At 42.4% G+C, this 22,340-nt stretch overlaps 1 protein-coding gene and 1 long non-coding RNA gene across 2 annotated transcripts in view; one reads left to right on the forward strand and one right to left on the reverse strand.

Moving 5' to 3' along the window:
- The window catches only part of LOC105468799 (uncharacterized), a 61,619-nt gene extending 57,675 nt beyond the window's left edge, over positions 1 to 3,944 (reverse strand). The window contains exon 1 of the long non-coding RNA XR_979616.3: positions 3,812 to 3,944. This is a non-coding gene — a long non-coding RNA (uncharacterized lncRNA). The remainder of the gene's footprint in view (positions 1 to 3,811) is intronic.
- Positions 3,268 to 22,092, forward strand: LOC105468796 (aquaporin 11). Its single transcript, XM_011719165.3, has 3 exons — positions 3,268 to 4,203; positions 15,389 to 15,505; positions 21,737 to 22,092. The coding sequence occupies exons 1-3, from the start codon at positions 3,585 to 3,587 to the stop codon at positions 21,814 to 21,816; spliced, it is 816 nt and encodes a 271-aa protein (XP_011717467.2). The 5' UTR covers positions 3,268 to 3,584; the 3' UTR covers positions 21,817 to 22,092.
- Positions 22,093 to 22,340: the final 248 nt, after the last annotated feature.

Below are 22,340 nucleotides of genomic sequence, written 5' to 3' on the forward strand. Positions count from 1 at the left end.
GAGTTTAGTGGCACAATCTTGGCTCACTGCAACCTCCACCTCCCAGGTTCAAGCGAATCTCTTGCCTCAGCTTCCCGGGCAGCTGGGACTACAGGCGTGTGCCAACACGCCTAGCTAATTTTTGTATTTTTAGTGGAGACAGGGTTTCACCATGTTGGCAAGGCTGGTCTCAAACTCCTAACCTCAGGTGATCCACCCACCTCGGCCTCCCACAGTGCTGGGATTACAGGTGTGAGACACTGCGCCTGGCACAGAAGTTGTTAAACGCTTTATCTCTTCGCAGATGTTAATGAAATGCAATTCTGGCCGGGCGCGGTGGTTCACGCCTGTAATCCCAGCACTTTGAGGGGCCGAGGTGGGTGGATCACGAGGTCAGGAAATCGAGACCATCCTGGCAAAACACGGTGAAACCCCGTCTCTATTAAAAATACAAAAAAATTACCCGGGCGTGGTGGCAGGTGCCTGTAGTCCCAACTACTCGGGAGGCTGAGGCAGTAGAATGGCGTGAACCCGGGAGGCGGAGCTTGCAGTGAGCCGAGATCGCGCCACTGCACTCCAGACTGGGTGACAGAGTGAGACTCTGTCTCAAAAAAAAAAAAAAAAAGAAATGCAATTCTGAATTTTGGCGGGTTTTTTTCTTCATTTCTCTGTCTTGTCTGAAGCTTCAGTGCAAAATCCATATTATTAAACTATCATCTATTTTACCTCCATTTTTACATATTAAACCTTATTAAGCACTACTATGTGCTGGGCCATGTACTAAATCTTTTTCAGGCATTGTTTCTTTTAACCTTGACCTCTTGCTACTTCCCCCCTTCATACTCCAGCCTAGAGCACGGGGACTCCTGTAGGCTTTCTCTCTGCGTGTTTGCAAAATGCAGTGCCTCTGCCTCTCTTTTTTCTCCCTCTTGTCTTCACCCCTTAACTCCTATTTATTCTTCAGGTTTCAGCTAGGATGACACTTCCTCCAAGGAGCCTTTCCTTAAGTCTGAGTGGGGGCCCCTCCCTGTGCCCAGGCCTCTCTTCTTTTACCATTGTACTTTTACACTATATTTTAATTTTCTGTTTTCTCTTCTGTTCCCTCTTCTATGCTTATTCAAGAGCAAGGACTGTTTTTACTGCTGTTTTACCAAAGCTAACAGAGGCCTTCATCCATGATGTTACTCTCAAGAGATTTTAATTAGTGATTTCTTGCTTCTGAAAATAGGAAGGTTGATTTGATGTAAAATATCCAATCACTAGTAATTAATTACGTTAATTTTGCCCTTGTTCTTTAATTAAAACAACGTCCAAAGTCCTTTTAATGACAATGTGTATTACGATGATACTAAAATTTCTCACCAAAGTCCAAAACACTGGTTTTCTACATGACTCTTCCGGGTAAAAGTGAATTATCAGCAGAGCAGTAAATAAAATACATTCACATTAATCCTCAAGTGACTTCTAATCTAGGGGAGCACTGAAAGGGTTACATTCATAGGATTGATTTAAAGGCAACTTCTTTAAACAGCAGTGACTTAAAAATAATTCTAATTTACTCTAAATTCTTTCTGGCCAGGCAATCAACACAGGAAAGAGAAAAGGTCTTAATTTTCTACTAATTTGTGTCTTGCGAAAGAATTTTTTTGTTTTTTTCCTTGAGACGGAGTCTCTGTTGCTCAAACTGGAGTGCAGTGGCGCTATATTGGCTCACTGCAACCTCCATCTGAATTAATTTTTTTAATTCAGAAAACATCTATTGGCACCACAGAAATCTTGGAGTTATAATAAAAGTGAACTTTATGTTATAAAAGGACAAGTCGAGATTGGTGAACAAAGCTGAAAAAACCAGCAAGAACACCTTCCAACTCCTCTACCACTTGAAGTTAAGGATTCCCCTCATTTTTCTTCCTCTCTCCCTCCCCTCCAGCCCCACGAAACATGGACTTGCGGTCCACAGAGTCCAGTGGAGGCGCTGAGCAGCTGGAGGGTGACCCATTACACTGTGCCATTAGCACAGAATTGCCCTAGGCTGGGGTGTGAGGAAACCGACATTCTCTTCCACTCTGCACCCACAATAGGCCACCCCAGGGGACGAGCTGCTGGGACTCAAGAGCCGTGGACTCTGGCTGCTGGAACCTGCTGTTTCCACTGTAAGCTACCATTTAGTGAACATTTTCTACGTATTGGGAACTGTTCTAAGTGGTTTTCATGTTTTGTTTTTGTTGTTGTTGTTGTTGTTTTGAGTTTCGCTCTTGTTGCCCAGGCTGGAGTGCAATGACGCGATCTCGGCTCACTGCAACCTCTGCCTCCTGGGTTCAAGCGATTCTCCTGCCTCATCCTCCCGAGTACCTGGGATGACAGGCATGCGCCACCATGCCCGGCTAATTTTGTATTTTCAATACAGACGGGGTTTCTCATGTTGGTCAAGCTGGTTCCGACCTCGCGACCTCAGGTGATCCGCCCGCCTCGGCCTCCCAAAGTGCTGCGATTACAGGCGTGAGCCACCGCGCCCAGCCGAGCCTGGTTTGTTATTGTTGTTGTTTCTAAAAACAGTGTCTCACTCTGTGACCCAGGCGCGGGGAGCAGTAGCGCGATCTCGGCTCACTGCAGCCTGGAACTCCTGGGGTCTCCAGTTACCTGTTGTTTCCTCTTCACGTAGGAAGAGTGCATGTAACAGTAAGACACAACTGTTTCATATTACAGGTAAAGAGTTTACGCCAAAGAAACGCCAAAACTAGGCTACACTTCGAAGAATCACCGCTCAAGTTCTGGGAAAAAAAGAGGTGATGGTTGAACAACACTGTGAAGGTAATCGATGCCACTGAAACACGCTTAAACTAGTTAAAGTGGCGAATTTTATCTGGCATATATTACCACCATTTTTAGCAATCTTTTTTGGCAGGTGAAGAAAAGCAAGGCTCCGGGAGGCCCTGCGCACCGGTCTACGCCCACTAACTCACCCGCCCCCTGCGCCGCGTCTCCCTTCTCAATTTCAGTCGCCCCATTGATAAAAACGAGGTGGCTATCTGAGGTGGCCTTCAGCGGTCTTTCCAGCTCCACGGTTTTACAGTCTGGATCCAGGAAAGAAAAACTCCAAGGTCCTCACTTCAAAGCAACCGTCCGAGCCCTGCCGCGCCGCTCCCCTCCGCCCAGCTCCTCTCCGCCCCGGGGTCTGGAGTCGCCGCCCGCAGGGGCGCACGGGCCGCAGCACGCGTGCGCAGTGGGCACCAAGAGCGCTGCGTCGTCCACGCCGCGCCCGGCCCTCAGCCGCAGCACTCGCCTGCAAGGCCCTGAGGGAGGCGGCGGAGGGCGGAGGCCGAGTGCGCTGAGTGATAGGCTGACCGTTGGCCCCTCGGCCGGCGCCCTAGCCGACCTCCCTTCGCCGCTCCGCGCCTCCCCGCCTCCCCGGCTCTGGTTCCAACACCCCAGCGCCGAGCCAGGGAGGCGGGGAGGACTCCCCACGTGTGCCGCCCCGGGGCCTCCCGCTCGTCGCGCCCCGAGGGGCGTGAGGAGGGGAGGGGCTGCGGACTTCGGACTCGGGCCCGGAGACTGCCTCCTACCCAGAGCCGGAGCCCGCAACCCGCTCAGGCGGCGACAGAGCCATGTCGCCACTGCTGGGGCTCCGGCCCGAGCTGCAGGACACCTGCACCTCGCTGGGACTGATGCTGTCTGTGGTGCTGCTCATAGGGCTGGCCCGCGTGGTCGCCCGGCAGCAGCTGCACAGGCCGGTGGCCCACGCCTTCGTCCTGGAGTTTCTAGCCACCTTCCAGCTCTGCTGCTGCACCCACGAGCTGCAACTGCTGAGCGAGCAGCACCCCGCGCACCCCACCTGGACGCTGACGCTCGTCTACTTCTTCTCGCTGGTGCATGGTCTGACTCTGGTGGGCACGTTCAGCAACCCGTGCGGCGTGATGATGCAGATGATGCTGGGGGGCATGTCCCCAGAGACGGGCGCGGTCAGGCTATTGGCTCAGCTGGTTAGTGCCCTGTGCAGCAGGTACTGCACAAGCGCCCTGTGGAACTTGGGTCTGACCCAGTATCACGTCAGCGAGAGGAGCTTCGCTTGCAAGAATCCCATCCAAGTCGACTTGTTCAAAGCAGTCATCACAGAGGCCGTCTGCTCCTTTCTTTTCCACAGCGCTCTGCTGCACTTTCAGGAGGTCCGAACCAAGCTTCGTATCCACCTGCTGGCTGCACTCATCACCTTTTTGGTCTATGCAGGTTTGTCATTCCCACCAAATACTTGGCACTTCCAGAGCCTCTATGACATGAGGCTGTAAGTTCTTTACTAAAATACATTTGAAACCCTCTATCCCGCTATGATGTAAATGCTGGAATCCCCGTTATTCTAACCATTTTGCAGCCCGTTCTTAACCAGTAGGGCCGACACATAGAGCCTTCATGCAGTGCTTTTTTGAACACCAGAGAAAGGAGCCACCTCTGTGCTGAAACTGAGATATTGTGAGATATTGCCAGGGGTTCAGATATCCTACAAGGGGTTTGTTTTAATGGTAGAAAGGAAAGATAACTTATTTATGCCAAGGTGGTATAGATCCTTTCGGATACTCTTACTGAAAAATGATCCTGGCTTTACAAAGTTCCTTTCGATTTAAAGCACAAGGCACATGATTGGTTAGTATAACAGCGGAGAGTAGGAATTTTGTAGTTCCATTCTAGTCCTATAAATTACTTAAAGTCATTTCTTATTTCCTTAATTCATTTTGAGTTATGAAATTTCTTATTTTAAAAATTCATTTTGCGTTATACATGAACTTTTAAGTGACCTATCAAGAAAAATGTGTTTAAATGAGAACTTGCTTCAAATTAAAGATGCTTTTTAAAATATAACTCTTGAGAAATCTGTTGATTTCTTTTAAACCATTTGTTTACTTTGAAAGATCTCAGATGCGGTGGGCAATCTAGTCCTAAATGGGAGGAGAAAATCCAAAACATAAGTATTTAATGATGAAATGTGTCATGTTAAATGCTTACAACAGAATGTATTTATTGTGGCTACATCTAAATTATAAAAGACTGTGGAGGCAGAAATTACAACAAAGGAAATTTGTGGTAATAGTTATCTTCTGCCCATTAAAAGTGAAACCATGACTAGAAGCAAACTTCAAGATTATAAGGACTCCTAAACATGTACTTGACCTTCTAGGGTAAAAATGAAAGCCTTCAGCCGGGCGCGGTGGCTCACACCTGTAATCCCAGCACTTTGGGCGGCCGAGGTGGGTGGATCACTAGAGGTCAGGAGTTTGCCACCAGCCTGGCCAACATGGTGAAACGCCCGTCTCTACTAAAAATACAAAAAAAAATTTAGCTGGGCGTGGTGGTGGGCGCCTGTAATCTCAGCTACTCGGGAGGCTGAGGCAGGAGAATTGCTGGAAACCGGGAGGCGGAGGTTGCAGTGAGGGGAGATCCCGCCCTTGTACTCAAGCCTGGGCAACAACAGTGAGACTCTGTCTCAAAAAAAAAAAAAAAAAAAAAAAAAGAAAGAAAGAAAGAAAGAAAGAAAGAAAGAAAGAAAGAAAGAAAGAAAGAAAGAAAGGAAAGAAAGGAAAAGAAAGAAAAGAAAGGAAAGAAAGGAAAGAAAAGAAAGAAAAGAAAGAAAAGAAAGAAAGAAAGCCTTCCCAATCAATTTCCCCTTCTTTAGGTGTAGTACCACTTTTTAGGTAGACATAAATGGAAATAAGTGGTGTAGGAGAGTGAAAGGGGCCGGGCGCGGTGGCTCACGCCTGTCACACTTTGGGAGGCCAAGGCGGGTGGATCGCTTGAGCCCAGGAGTTCGAGACTAGCCTGGGCAACACAGAGAAATCCCATCTCTACAAAAAATACAAAAATTAGCCGGGCGTGCTGGTGCGCACTTGTAGTCCCAACTACTTGGGAGTCTAAGGTGGGAGGATCAACCAAATTCCAGGAGGTTGAGGCTGTAGTGAGCTGTGATAGTGCCACTGCACTCCAGCCTGGGTTATAGAGACCCTGTCTGTCTCAAAAGAAAAAAAGAAAAAGAAAAAAAGTGACAGGTACAGGCATATTTGAGGGATTGGTGAATAGTTGCTTATTTATTGAAGTGTTAGATTTTAGCTAAAGCAGAAACATCCCCTGTATATGAACAGAATTGTCACTGCAAAAAAGTTATGCCATGGTTTACCTCTGTATTTCTACAATTAAAAGCAGTAAAAACTTAGAAGAATTTTTAAATCAATAGAACATCAACTACAGTTGGATTTTTCAAAACCTATGTTCCTCTTCCCTCTCTTGATTAGCCTGAAGTTGATATTCTTTGTCTACTTTTAATACATATTTATGATTCCATAGATAATACTATATATATTAGCCATGCCCTATTTTATCAGTGACAAAAAATTTGAGAGAAGAGACACAGATAATATTTGGAGTTATAGATCCAGTCTTAGATATAAGGAAAGTTATTAGAAGGAATCTGTAAAATATCAACTTAAGAGATCAAAAATACTGCCCTTTTTTTGTTGAAATGAGGGTACTAATTGATGGGGGAGAGGGAGAGTATAAAGGGATCACTAGAGCAGTGGTTCTCTCTGTATTAAAATCACCTGGGGAGCTCTTTAAACATGCTTACTTATTCTGGGCTCACAGATTAAAATCCAATTGCTCTGGCAAGGGGCCTAGGCAGCGATGTATGTTAAACCTTCACAGGTGATCTCAGTATGAAACCAAGATAAAGAAGCACTGCTTTAGGAGTCTAGACCTGCACTGTGCAATTCAGTAGCCACTAGCAGCATGTGGCTATTTACACTTAAATTAACTGAAATTAGATTCAAAGTAGCTACATTTCAAGTGGTCAGTTGTCAAATTGTGATGTAGCTAGTGGCTACAGTATTGGACAGTGCTAGACTCCGTTTGCCTGGGTAGAACAAAATAGACAATTGTTGATTACTTCTAGTTACAGAAATTTATAATGCAGTATGATCTTCCCTTTTTTTTGTTTTCTGCCAATATAAGGGAGATAAGAATATTCAGTTGTCAGCTGTTACAGGCCAAGCATTTTGCTAGGTAATTTATGAGAGTTATCTTAATTAACCCTTACAAGAACTCATTGATGAATACATTCTTCCCATTTTAAGTAAAGTAAGTGAGGCCCAGAAAAGTGAAATGGCTTGTCCAAGCTTACATAACTAGACTGTGCTAGAACCGTGGTTCTAAATGGCACTAAAGCTCATACGGACTCATTATCAGCCTTTCCACAGTGTGCTCCTCAAAAGTTACAAAACTAGACACAATTGAATATATTCAGCCATAAACAGGAATGAGGTTATGATATATACTACAACATGAATGAACCTCAAAAATATTATGCTAAGCAAAATAAGCCAGACACAGTAAGACAAATACTGTATGGCTCTACGTACACAAAATGTCCAGAATAGGTAAATTCATAGAGACAGAAAGTAGAATAGAGTTACCAGGGACTGTGGGGAGGAGAGAGGAATGGGGACTTACTGTTTAATGGGTACAAAGTTTCTGTTTATGTTATGAAAACCTTTGGAAATGGTGCTGCTGGTGAAACAGCATGGTGAATGTAACACCAATAATACACTTAAAAATGGCTAAAATGGCATACTTTATGTTACGTATATATGTTTCACCACAATTTATACAATTTTTAAGTTACAAAATGATGTTGCCAAATAAATTTGGCAGACATTGGATTAAACAGGTTTTCTAATTTTAAGACTTCATAGAGCCTTTACTGTGCTTCTATGTATTGTGAAACTCCAAGAGGAGGATTTGGAGCACAGGTTTTCAAACTTATGAGAGCCTCTTGTCTAGGAGCATATAGCAGAAGAGAACATAGTTTGGGAAATGCTGCACTAAGCCCCATCTCTCCCTTTCATTTTCTATGGCTATAAGTCATAACTTTGGAACAGAGTTGTTACAAATAGGACTGTCTTGGGACAGTCGGCTAAGTCAGGCATCATTACAAGTTATTTTGAGTGTCTTTTTTAAACTTCTAACATACTACAAGTACAGATTTGACACAGGTGCATATTGGGAGATTTATTTAATCACTTGTATTTTGAGGGCAGTCAGAAGTCACCAATACAGAGTATATCAAAATAATGATTATGTATTTTAGGATTACAGAACATAAGCATCCAGCAACATAGCCACAGGCTCCTAGGATAGCCAGTGACCAAGTGTCTGTGTATTTATTGATTTAGCACCCCAAATTTTGATGGACACATGGAGCCTCAGTTATGTCATTACCATGTATCATGTATTAACTGGCTCCCCTAATAGTGTAAAAAAAAAAAAAAAAAAGAAAAGAAAAAGCTGTGTGGTTTATTAACATATTAGAGCTATAAACTGTTCATCAGATTTCAAGCAAATCTTTCTTTGGGTTCTGGAAAAAGTTCAATGAACAGTTTGAGAGAGAGCTGCATTCATTTTTATGCATAATTAGATATTGAAAAACATGTGGGCTGGGTGCGGTGGCTCATGCCTGTAATCCCACCACTTTGGGAGGCCAAAGCGGGTGGATTACCTGAGGTCAGGAGTTTGAGACCAGCCTGACCAACATGGAGAAACCCCACCTCTACTAAAAATACAAAATTAGCTGGGCATGCTGGTGCATGCCTATAATCCCAGCTACTCAGGAGGCAGAGGCAGGAGAATTGCTTGAACCTGGGAGGCAGAGGTTGCAGTGAGCTGAGATCGCGCCATTGCACTCCAGCCTAGGCAACAAGAGCAAAACCATCTCAAAAAAAGAAAAAAAGAAAGAAAAACATCTGTTATTTTACACGTGTCAATTGTCTTTATTACCGCATACTGTTCATTTCTTTCATAGAATTTTAAATTATATTGTTTTCTGACACAACACCTGTTTTCCTCTACCAGATGATAAGCTTTGAGTCTATAGACCACATTTGTTTTGTTTGTCATAACGTAAAGCAAGATCTTAGCATAGGACCTGGTACAAAGTAAACAGTATTTTAAGAATAAGTGAACAAACTAGCAAATATTCTGTTTACTTTAAAAACTTGTACAGAAAGAAATAATATGGCAGGTGTGGTGGCTCACACCTGTAATCCCAGCACTTTGAGGCGGGCAGATCACCTGAGGTTGAGAGTTTGAGACCAGCCTGACCAACATGGAGAAACCCTGTCTCTACTAAAAATACAAAAGTAGCCAGGCGTGGTGGTGCACACCTGTAATCCAAGCTACTCGGGAGGCTGAGGCAGGAGAATTGCTTGAACCTGGGAGGTGGAGGTGGGAGGATCCCCTGAGTCCTGGAGGCGGAGGTTGCAGTGAGCCAAGATCATGCCACTGTACTTCAGCCTGAGCAACAGAGCAAGACTCAGTCAAAAAAAAAAAAAAAAAAAAAGAGAAGGGAACATATGTTCTTTTTAAATAGGAGCTATTATCAATTTACAAATGAAAAACACCTTCAAAGGTCCAAAATTTATTTTGTTATGCCAGTATAATATAGTGGTTAAGGCCAGGTGTAATGGCTCATGCCTGTAATCCCGGCACTTTGGGAGATGGAGGCGGGTGGATCACCTGAGGTCAGGAGTTCAAGGCCAGCCTGTTGATTCATAATCTGAATCAACATGACCATCCATAGCCTATTCATTAGCCTCATTACTCTACTATTCTTTAACCAATTTAATGCCAACATGGTGAAGCCCCATCTCTCCTAAAAATACCAAAATTAGCCTGGCATGGTGGTGGTCGCTTGTAGCCCCAGCTACTTCGAGGCTGAGGCAGTAGAATTGCTTGAACCTGGGAGGCAGAGGTTGCAGCAAGCTGATATCACACCAGTGCACTCCAGCCTGGGCAACAAAGCGAGACTATGTCTCAATTAAAAAAAAAAAAATTTATATATATATATATATATATATATATATATATAGTGGTTAAGGCCAGGTATGGTGGCTCATGTCTGTAATCCCAGGACTGGGAGGTCAAGGCAGGAGGACTGCATGAGGCCAGCAGTTTGAGACCAGTCTGGGCAACATAGCAAGACCCTGTCTCTACAAAAAGTGTTTTAACTGAGCCAGGTATGGTGGTGCACACCTGTAGTCTTAGCTACTTAAGAGGCTCAGGCAGTAAGATTGCTTGAGCCCTGGAGTTTGAGGCTGTATTGAGTCATAATTTCATCACTACACTCCAGCCTGGGTGAAAGAGTGACATCTGTTTTGATTAAAAAAAAAAAAAAAAAAAAAAAAAAGACTGTGCCCTTAGGCTGCATACTTACTTTGGGCCTCACTTTCCTCATAAGACTAGTATGAGGAATAATAATTCAAGTTTGTAGGATAGTACCTGCCATATATGAAGTGCTTGGGAAATAGTGACTTTTTGTTATTATTTCCCTCTATATTTCCAACAGGATTCCAGTATAATTTGATCATTTTTGCATATAATTTGATCAGTTTTATTGCTCACAACTCCTTCTGGGATAAATTCAGGAAAATGTAAGTTGTAACTTTTATAAAGAAATTTGTCCATTGCAAATAAGTCAAAGATTTTGGTACAAATCCCTAGGTGTTCCCCACAACATCTGAGAACAGTCTAATGTCATTCTTCCAGGTCTGTAAGAATAACAACTAATTTGAAAACAGGCCAGGCACAGTGGCTCATGCCTGTAATCCCAGCACTTTGGGAGGCCAAGGTAGGCGGATCTCTTGAAGCCAGGAGTTTGAGACCAGCCTGGCCAACATGGCGAAACCCAGTCTCTACTTAAAATACAAAAATTAGCTGGGCATGGTGGCTCATGCCTGTAGTCTCAGCTACTCAGGAAGCTGAGGCATGAGAATCACTTGAACCCGGGAGGTGGAGGTTGCAATGAGGTGAGATTGCACCAGTGCACTCCAGCCTGGGTGACAGAGTGAGAATCTCTCAAAAAAAGAAAAGAAAAGAAAACAGCTAGCTACCTAGCTTAGTTAGTAACATTAGAATATCAACAGAATACAAACCAGAAATGAAAAGTGGAGTTTGGAGATGCAAACTTTGAAATTATTTGCCCAGTAATGTCTGGGAGTAGAGATTGAATTTGGGGAAAACAAACAGGCTTGTCATTAGAGAGGTATTTTCAACTCCTGACAATGACATTTTATCAGAGCTCATCATGGTCTGATAACACTCCTTTTGCTTTGCTTACGTGCTCATTAAAATGGGTGCTCTGGAGAGGGAAGACAAATACTCCAGTTACTAGAAAGCTAGCTTCCACTCTAAATTAATAAAGAGACCTTCCAGCTTCTACATGAGTGTTATGTGATTTTAACTAGTATTCTTCTGTCACAGAGAATTTTATTCCCTTTAGGAATACTAAGAAACTTTAGCACCTAAAATGGCCAGATTTGAGACTTAGCCTCTTGCTGTGGTTATTTCACCAAATCCATGCTGTCCTCTGACTCTTGGCAGTGGACTAGCTGGATCTCCCGGTTATACCTCTTCAACATGCATGATTGTCATCTCCCCTTCAAATGTCAATAAATAGTAACTTGTTTTTTTGAAGCCACCTTCTGATAGTTCCATGCCTGATGATTCTTTAAAAAATAATTCATGTTTAATGACACAATACGTGATATGTTCTTTATGTAAAAAATTCAAAGACTGAAGTGCCTTTTGACTGCCATCCTCCATGCATGCCTCTGTGCCTGCCTCCTCTCCTTCCCTGTCTAATCTTATTTCCAGGGTAATCCTTGTCTCTGATGTTTGTGTTACAACCTTCCAAACTGGTTTTTTTGTTGTTGTTGTTGTTTGGGGTTTTTTTGGGATGGAGTATTGCTCTGTCACCCAGCCTAGAGCGCAGTGGTACAGTCTCGGCTCACTGCAACCTCTGTATCACAGGTTCAGACAATGATCCTGCCTCAGCCTCCTGAGTAGCTGGGATTAAAGGCAAACGCCACCACACCTGGCTTGTTTTTGTGTGTGTGTGTGTGTGTGTTTTTTTTTTGAGACAGAGTTTCACTCTTGTTGCCCAGCCTGGAGTGCAATGGCGTGATCTTGGCTCACCGCAACCTCTGCCTCCTCAAGCGATTTTCCTGCCTCAGCCTCCTGAGTAGCTGGGATTACAGGCATGCGCCACCACGCCCGGTTAATTTTGTATTTTTTGTAGAGACAGGGTTTCTCCATACTGGTCAGTCTGGTCTTGAACTCCCGACCTCAGGTGATCCTCCCGCCTCGGCCTCCCAAAGTGCTGGGATTACAGGCGTGAGCCACCGTGCCTGGACACACCTGGCTAATTTTTTTTTCTTTTATCTTTTTCCTCCGGAGTAGTTGGGATTACAGGCATGTGCCACCACACTCACTAATTTTTTAAAAAATTAATTTATTTTTTTAAAAAATTATACTTTAAGATCTTGCTAGTTCTTTGCTGCAAAGTTCTTTTTTTTTTTTTTTTTTTTTTTTGAGACGGAGTCTCACTCTATTGCCCAGGCTGGAGTGCAGTGGCGTAATCTTGGCTCACTGCAAACTCCGCCTCCCAGGTTTACGCCATTCTCCTGGCTCAGCCTCCCAAGTAGCTAGGACTACAGGCGACGGCCACCACGCCCGGCTAATTTTTTGTATTTTTAGTAGAGACGGGGTTTCACCGTGTTACCCAGGATGGTCTCGATCTCTTGACCTCGTGATCCACCCGCCTCGGCCTCCCAAAGTGCTGGGATTACAGGCGTGAGCCACCGCACCTGGCCTGCTACAAAGTTCTTGCTAGATCTTTGCTAGTTCTTATAGAGCTGGGTGCAGTGGCTCCTGTAATCCCAGCACTTTGGGAGGCTTAGGCGGGTGGATCACGAGGCCAGGAGATCAAGACCATCCTGACTAACACAATGAAACCCCATCTCTACTAAAAATACAAAAAATTAGCTGGGCGTGGTGGTGGGCGCCTGTAGTCCCAGCTACTCAGGAGGCTGAGGCAGGAGAATGGTGTGAACCTGGGAGGCGGAGCTTGCAGTGAGCCAAGATCTCACCACTGCACTCCAGCCCGGGCGACAGAGCAAGACTCTGTCTCAAAAAAGAAAAAAAAAAAAAAAAAGGCCAGGGATGCTGCTAAACATACTACGGTGCACAGCTCACAACAAAGAATTATCCAGTAAGACATTAAAGCCAATGCCATGTTTTTGGCTTTTGTTAACACAGAACCCACACCTAACATGGATTTCTGTATCAGTTAACTATTGCTATGTAACACACCATTCAAAACTTTTTTTTTTTTTTTTTTTTTTGAGACGGGTTCTCACTCTGTCACCCAGGCTGGAGAGCAGTGGCACAATCTCAACTCACAGCAGCCTCAACCTCTGCAGGCTCAGGTTATTCTCCTACCTTAGCCTCCCAAGTAGCTGGGACCACAGGCATGTGGCACCACACCCAGCTAATTTTTGTATTTCTTATAGAAATGGGGTTTTGCTATGTTGCCTGAGCTGGTTACAAACTCCTGGGCTCAAGTGATCCAACTGCTTCAGCCTTCCAAGGTGTTAGGATTACAGGCATTAGCCACCATGCCTGGCCCCAAAACTGAGAATAACTTATTTTTCATGATTCTGTGGGTTATAGACGGGCAGTTCCTCTGAGATCACTCATGTAGCTGCATTCAACTGGACAGTGGTGAGGCTGGAAAGCCCAAGGCAGCCTCACTTATGTGTCTGGCAGTTGTCAGCTGTCATCTAAGATGCCTCAGTTCTCTTCCGTGTGGCCTTCCATCCTCCAGCAGCCCAGACCAGCAAACTCACATGGTCAGGGCATTCTTCCAAGAGAGCAAAAAGTGGAAGCTGATGCGTTTATTGAGACATGAACCTAGAATTCACACAGCATCACTCCTACCACATTCAGAATTCACATAGCCCTACTCTGCTCCATTCTATCTATCAACACAAGTTGCAAAGCCAGCTCATTTTCAAGAGAGGGAAAGTAGACAACCTCTTGCTGGAAGAAGCAGCTACCACTAAGTCACACTGATCAGAACTGCTGTGTGAGGATGAGAAGACTAGGAAGTGAAGTCGTTTGAGTTTTAGAATGGTATAAGACTGATCGGTGGTGTTCATCTTAGATGTAGTGGAAAACCTTCCGTATACCATGGCCTTGAATACTGAAGTAAACTAATTGAGGGTAATGATTCAGTCCATTTTTATCAATACATGCCTAAAAGTCACAGGTCATTTATATTATCATAGGTCATATTACATTATATTGTAAATGTCTGTGTGAGTCTTTATCTTTCTGCCCATGGTATCTAGTACACAGGAACTCAGTAAGTTTTTGTGGAATCAAACTGAAATGACTAGCTGCCAACCAGACAATTCTGTTCACCCTTAGCAGTTGCAGGTTTAACATTCCAGAATTTGACTATTCAAGAATGATTCTGAAGGTCCATGATATCATTTAAATTGCTGAGTCATGAATATGAATCATGCTGTGAGGCTGGTACACTAGAAAAAACTCGTAGCTATCGAGTGAGCTTAGTTCATTGCTCAATATCTTCATCTCGACACAGCTTCATTGTTCTCGGCCTATTCAAGTGTGAAATCTCAGTAGTGAAATCTTATGAAAGGGCCACTTAATTTCCATGAAAACAGGCTACAGTGGTGCGCGTCAATAATAGAACTTGTGAAGATCTCAAGATCTATCTCTGTGGCTAAGTAAAAGAGGCAGAGGTGTGCCTTGGAAAGCTTCCACTTGGAAAAACTGCTGAAAATGTCACTGTCTGAGGGATGCTCTTAGGCTGGACTTTGAAAAGCGAAGACACAGCTTTGTGGAGTACTGCTGGACAGGCATCCAGCCTCCTCTGCCGTTCCTAACTTGTGTGGTCGGACTATAGACTCCTAGGCCCCACGTCAGAGAGATACCCCTGGGTGCAGAGCTGGAACACAGCTCCTAAAAAGTAGCCAACAGTTATAATTTCTGCTTATCTCTCATGACTACTCACGGTTGCTTCTTAAGGATTCTGTTGACAAGTGAAAATGGAACCAATGATAAAGCTTTGGTCTGTTGGTCCATTTTACATTTTCTTTTCAATACAAAGTTATGCTTGTACCCAAAGGATCTTGGGGCATTGTATCTATTTAACTATATTTTCATTTTACCTTTATTATTATTCATTCATTTAAATTGATGAATGTTCAGGGCAGCCAAATCTATTTTATAAAACTGTAGGAATAGTAATAGAGCACATTAACTTTCAGTGTCCATTTTATAGTCTATAGGAAAAGCACTGGATTCAAACTTTAATGTCCTTTGTCTTTTTTTTTTGTACCTGGCATATAGTCTATGATTATAGTCTAAAATATGCCAGGTGATTCTGCAAAGGAAGATCACAGACTAAGAATACCTAAAATAAAAGTCACATTAAGTAACCATTTATTTCCAGTTACAAGAAAATGTAAGATAAATCATTTGGAGTCACTCTGCTTAAAATCTATTACAGGAGGAAGTCTAACAGGAGCTGTATTTAATCCAGCTTTGGCACTTTCGCTACATTTCATGTGTTTTGATGAAGCATTTCCTCAGTTTTTTATAGTATACTGGCTGGCTCCTTCTTTAGGTAAGCATATTTTAATTTAATATGTCTGAAAGATTAGGGTATTTAAAAATATGATATGTGTATATTATTGTAACATGTCAATTTCCAAAGCCAGAGCAGGCACAAAACAGAAAATGAAAAAGGTAGTTAACATGCCTGAAATGATACTTTGTGTAGTATCCTTTAAAACTGTTTTTATCTTTAAAGAAACAGTATCTAGTTAAGGGTAGTCAGTTTCAGATACGCTATTACTTTAAGAAACCTTGAGATCTGAGCACCAAAAAAGCAAAGAGTGCTTACTTCCCTTCAAATATATATATATATATTTTTTTTTGCTAAAGAAATTTGTTTTTTCACATTTGTGATCTCCAGATAAAGTATCATTTAGTTCATTTGACTCATTTTGCAGAAGAGCATCTCATGAAACAGTGAATACCTGTATTAAGTATAGTTTAAAAGTTATCCACAAGTTACATTCCTGATATTTTTATTTTATTGTTTTTGTTTTGCTTTTTTTTGTTTGTTTGTTTGTTTGTTTTTGAGACAGGGTCTGTCTTTGTCACCCAGGCTTGAGTGCAGTGGCATGATCATAGCCATAGCTCACTGTGCTTGAACTCCTGGGCCCAAGCAATCCTCCTGCCTTAGCCTCCTGAGTAGCTGGGATGACAGGCATGTGCCACCACACCCAGCTAATTTGTGTATATTTTGTAGAGATGAGGTCTTGCTATGTTGCTCAGGCTACATTTCAGTTATTTCTATTTGGATCAGATATATAAACTCTTTATAAAGATGGGTCAAATAACACAAAATTATACAATATACAAAAAATTATTATGCATTTCTTATGCATTACTTATATAAAGTTATCAGCATTTCTTGATTTTGTTTAGTCATCTGTTTTAAGCCTGGTTATAACTCATAACTGTAAGTGAATATGAAGATGCTTGGCCCTCCATTAATTCACTCTTCTTTTTATCCAGTTAGCATATTGTTTCTTGTTAGTCATTTTCTTTAAAATACGCACACACATACACAGAAGGGAACACAGAAGGGAAGTGCCACAATAGGTTTGAAGAGTCAATCACACTTTACTCTTCCTGTTTACCTTCCATTCCTCTATCTTACATTCATGTTATTGTCATGCTCAGTATCATATTGTTATGCTCAATGATATCTATAGGCCTAAACATAAAGCGTATCAAAGAAAAATTGGTTTTAAATACTAGTAATATAACTTTTGGTCAGTTCTACTGAGTGCTAGTATTTTCTGATAACGTCTTTAAAGAAAAATTTTCTCCGTTTTTAGGCCGGGTGTGGTGGCTCATGCCTGTGATCCCAGCACTTTGGGAGGCCGAGGCGGGCAGATCACAAAGTCAGGAGATTGAGACCATCCTGGCTAACACGTTGAAACCCCGTCTCTACTAAAAAAAATTAGCTGGGCGTGGTGGCGGGCGCCTGTAGTCCCAGCTACTCAGGAGGCTGAGGCAGGAGAATGGCATGAACCCGGGAGGTGGAGCCTGCAGTGACCCCAGATCACGCCACTGTACTCCAGCCTGGGTGACAGAGAAAGACTCCGTCTCAAAAAATCCATTTTTAAAGTTAAAAAGGTCACTAATGTAAAGAAGTTAAGAAGTTGGGCCGGGCGCGGTGGCTCAAGCCTGTAATCCCAGCACTTTGGGAGGCCGAGGCGGGTGGATCACGAGGTCAGGAGATCGAGACTATCCTGGCTAACATGGTGAAACCCCGTCTCTACTAAAAATACAAAAAACTAGCCGGGCGAGGTGGCGGGCGCCTGTAGTCCCAGCTACTTGGGAGGCTGAGGCGGGAGAATGGCGTGAACCCGGGGGACGGAGCTTGCAGTGAGCCGAGATCGCGCCACTGCACTCCAGCCTGGGAGACACAGCGAGACTCCGTCTCAAAAAAAAAAAAAAAAAAAAAGAAGTTAAGAAGTTAACAAGGTCTAATTGGGCAGGCCTACTGGTAGTTTTTATATGAAAAAATTCCCCCAGTATGTCTGGAGACTAACATATATTAACATGATTTATTTGTTAGCATGCTCCAACTACAATTGTAATAGTAGGCTAAGGCAGAGGTCCCCAACCTCCAGGCTGCAGACCAGTACAGTCCGTGGCCTGTTAGCAATCAGGCCACACGGCAGGAGGTGAGTGGCAGTCAAGCTTACAAAGCTCCGTCTCCTGTCAGGTCAGCGGTGGCATTAGATTCTCATAGGAGCATGAACCTTATTGTGAACTCAGCATGTGAACGATCTAGGTTACACGCTGCTTATGAGAATCTAACTAATGCCTGATGATCCAAGGTGGAACAGTTTCATCCCAAAACCATGCCCCCAGTCCATGGAAAAACTGTCTTCCAGGAAACCAGTCATGACTGTGTTAAGGAATTATTTCATCCATTACTTGACAGAACATTAAAAGTAGCCAGGTAGGCTGGGTGCGGTGGCTCACGCCTGTAATCCCAGCACTTTGGGAGGCCGAGGTGGGTGGATCACCTGAAGTCAGGAGTTCGAGACCAGTCTGGCCAACTCTACTAAAAATACAAAAATTAGCTGGGCATGATGATGCGTGCCTGTAATCCTAGCTACTCGGGAGGCTGAGGCAGGAGAATCGCCTGAACTCAGGAGTTGGAGGTTGCAGTGAGCCGAGATCGCACTATTGCACTCTAGCCTGGGTGACAGAGTAAGTCTCACAAAAAAAAAAAAAAAAAAAAGCACAGTGGCACATGTCTATAGCCCCAGCTACCAACTACTTGGGAGGCGGAGGCCAGGAGTTCAAGTCCAACTTGGGCAACATAGCAAAACAACCTGTTTAAAAAATAAATTTTTTGGGCCGGGCGCGGTGGCTCAAGCCTGTAATCCCAGCACTTTGGGAGGCCGAGACGGGCGGATCACGAGGTCAGGAGATCGAGACCATCCTGGCTAACACGGTGAAACCCCGTCTCTACTAAAAAAATACAAAAAACTAGCCGGGCAAGGTGGCGGGCGCCTGTAGTCCCAGCTACTCGGGAGGCTGAGGCAGGAGAATGGCGTAAACCCGGGAGGCGGAGCTTGCAGTGAGCTGAGATCCGGCCACTGCACTCCAGCCTGGGCGACAGAGCGAGACTCCGTCTCAAAAAAAAAAAAAAAATAAAAAATAAAATAAAATAAAATAAATTTTTTTAAAAAGGGTCTTTCTGGAAGAATTTTAAAAAGGAATCTGAAGTAATGACAATCTCTGTAAAAGGACCTTGATTTTTTTCTTAGAACACATTTTCCAGCCAAAGCAGCACTTAATGACTTCCTGGAAGAACATACTAGAAAAAAAGCCTCATGATAGATAAAAAAGGAATGCTAAATCTTCCCCTTTTATAGAGCAGAAAGTGTGATAGGGTGGGGAAAGTGACTATATTCTCTTCTTGTTTGTGTAGTACAAACAGGAAGATAACACATTGTATGTAGCCAAAACATTTTAAAGAACCACTTATCCCCCAATAATCCAAACACCCCCTCCCCCCCAAAAAAAGTCCAAATCTCTTACATATAGAAGTAGAATCAAACTTTTTTTGGTCTGGCTGTGATCACCGAGGCTGGAGTGCAGTGGCGCAATCTTGGCTCACTGCAACCTCTGCCTCCCAGGCACAAGTGATCCTCTTGTCCCAACCCCCCAGGTAGCTGGGACTACTGGTGTGTGTTCCCCCACACCCAGCTAAGTTTTGTATTTTTTATAGAAACAGGGTTTCTATGTTGCTCAGGCTGGTCTTGAACTCCTGGGCTCAGGTGATCTGCCCGCCTTGGCCTGCCAAAGTGCTGAGATTATAGGTATGAGCCACCATGCTTGGCTGAGATTAAACATTTTCGAATTCATATGATCTTTTTTATATTTAGCTTGTTGAAAATATGTATTCCAAGATTCTTATTTGGTCTAAGGACCCCTACCTTTTAAAATAGACCCAACATAAAATTTGTATTATATTTTTGGTTTAAAGAGGCCTGTTTGTATATTTCTTTCTGAGGTTTATGAATTAGAATAAAGGCATCCTTCAATATATGTAGATAAAAGACATGTATGTGAATAAATGATGATTTTTTTAGAATACTGCGTTCTAGCCTGCCATTGAATTTTGTCATATATTGAAGTTAACTTCTCATTGGGGGAAAAAAAAATGGCTCCAAATGAAATAAAGAAATAAAGCGACACATTATATAACTCTGTAAAGAATGGGAAAAAATAAATTATAAATTAAAAGAATCATTCAAAGAGTTAAGAGATGAGGAGTCCAAAATAAAAATAAAAACAAAAACCCCAAAACAAACACCACTCAACTACGAAAGTTACATTAATTAGGCAGTGCCAGGGGAGTGAGACAGAGGAAAGAGTAATCCCAAGATATCCACCTTCTTTCCTTCTTGACCAAGCAGGAAGCAAACTATTCTTGGGAGTCATAGTCCATATTCTTTCTTGTTTCTCATCACAGCAGAGATAATTATAATTCCTCTAATGGCCCCTGCCATCTTCCCAAATTAAAAATTTAGAAACATGACTATAAGGATGCATATGTGGCCTGGTGTGGTAGTACATGCATGTAGTCTCAGCTACTTGGCAGGCTGAGGTAGGAGAATCACCTGACCCCAGGAAGTCGAGGCTGCAGTGAGCCGAGATCGTACCACTGCACTCCAGCCTGAGTGATGGGAGTGTGACCCTGTCTCAAAAAAAAAGAAAGAAAGAAAAAAAAAAAAAAATATATATATATATATATATATAGTATTCTCTAGTTTATACATTTCATACAGTGAAAAGTGGAAAATTCTATTTGCTTCTATGAAACTACAATTCCATTTTTGGAAAAAATTTTAAATGTAATATCTTATTTTCTAGTTCTGACTTTATAAAAAATGACAAAAAAATTGTGGGTCAGTTAACATAAAGGTTGTTTCTGATATTTTTTCATTTAAAGCCTTTGGTTGCAAACAGACTCATCTTTCACAAATATGTTAAGGTATCTAAGTGCTTGCCAAACCTTAAGGTTTTTTGTTGTTGCAAACAAGAGAACATAATTTCAAATGTGCATGAGACAAAACTTGTTTTCAATCTGAATTTAAACTGATCTAGGTAGGGCTCTAAGCCTGAATACATTCAGATCAAGATGAAAAATTAACCACTGCAGATTTACTTTTCAAGATAGTGACTTGAGCCCTCACTCTCCTTAGTCCCTATTTCACATTGAAAAATTAACCAACAGCTACATGCCAGATTTCTCTGTTGTAATTCTCAGAAATGAAGATTACTAATATGTGAATTTTCAAAACATTTTGGGCTGGGTACAGTGACTTACGCCTGTAATCCTAGCACTTTGGGAGGCCAAGGCGGGTGAATCAGGAGTTCGAGACCAGACTGGCCAACATAGTGAAATCCCGTCTCTACTAAAAATACAAAAATTAGCCAGGCGTGGTGGGCGGGCGCCTGTAATCCCAGCTACTCAGGAGGCTGAGGCAGGAGAACGGCTTGAACCTGGGAGACAGAAGTTGCAGTGAGCCAAGATCACACCACTTCACTCCAGCCTGGGCGAAAGAGCGAAACTCTGTCTCAAAAACAAATAAACAACAATTTTGTATTATATTTAAGATTTAAACTTCCACCATCGACTGAAATTTTGTTTTAGATATTTTATTTGCTTGACACATCTCTAAAAGCGGTTATTGTCAGTTAAATAAGGTTGAGATAAAAATGGGAAAAAAAAAAGCTGTTAATGGTTGAGATTAATGAAAAAGGAGAGACTGGAGGAAGTAACCTAACATTGTTTTTATTTGAGCATTCTAAGTGAAAACTCCAAATGCTTTCAGTTGCTTTATTCTCCAGGTATGTCCCTGGGGCACGGAGGGAAGGGAGAGTGTTACCATTTTAAAGAGAAGAAAATGAAGACCCAAGTCTAGGGTTTCTCACTTAGCAAGTCAGTAACAGAGCCAGAACTAAAACTATACATCTTTGGATTTGGTTTATCCTTTGAATTCATTAGATCCTATTGGTTTTGCCAAATGCATACTGTTTTTAAGGATTCACAGTTGAAGAAAAAATAATCTGAGAATATTAGATTTAAATATCTAACATGTTTCACGTAGAATTGATGTAACCAATTCTTTAAGCATAGCTTTCCAAACAGCTAGGTATATAATTGTATGTAATTTTAAGATATACCCTCCTAGTGATTATGAACTTCCTTAAAGATTGTTTTTTTATTTTACTGTATTTTGTCTTTCAGGTATATTGTTGATGATTTTGATGTTCAGCTTTTTCCTTCCATGGCTGCATAACAACCATACAATTAATAAAAAGGAATAAATAACTGTTCCAAAGACTCAGACTAACATACAGGACAGTCCAGCTGGATGTGATAAAGATTTTATCACCTCATATGGAAAACACTGGCTGCACTGGATTCGTCAGTGTTAACTTCCTTTGAGGAAGCTGCCTTATAGTTTTCATCACTGGGACTTAAACAAAAAATTACTGTGAAAATGAGGCATCCTGTACTTCTCAGTTAAGACTTGTTCTTTGAGTGATGTATTAAATGCTGCTAGAAAAGCCTCATTACATTAAACATAAATCAATCTTAAATGGTAATTGTTAACTTTGATGAAAAATGAGTACAGGATGAGAAGGGAAGTAATGGTGGTAGTAAGACCAAAGAATTTGTGTATCAAGTGTCACCCAAATGAACAGAATTTTTAACTATAAGTACAACCCATCAACTTACAGAACTGGCGAGAGGATACTTTCAGCCACCACCTCACACAATGATACCATCAAGCAGTGTCATCTTTCAGCAGGAAAGTCACTTTTAGAAGTAGAATATATATTCACTC

This window comes from Macaca nemestrina, chromosome 12, assembly GCF_043159975.1.
Source record: "Macaca nemestrina isolate mMacNem1 chromosome 12, mMacNem.hap1, whole genome shotgun sequence".
NCBI classification, from domain to species: Eukaryota; Metazoa; Chordata; class Mammalia; order Primates; family Cercopithecidae; genus Macaca; species Macaca nemestrina.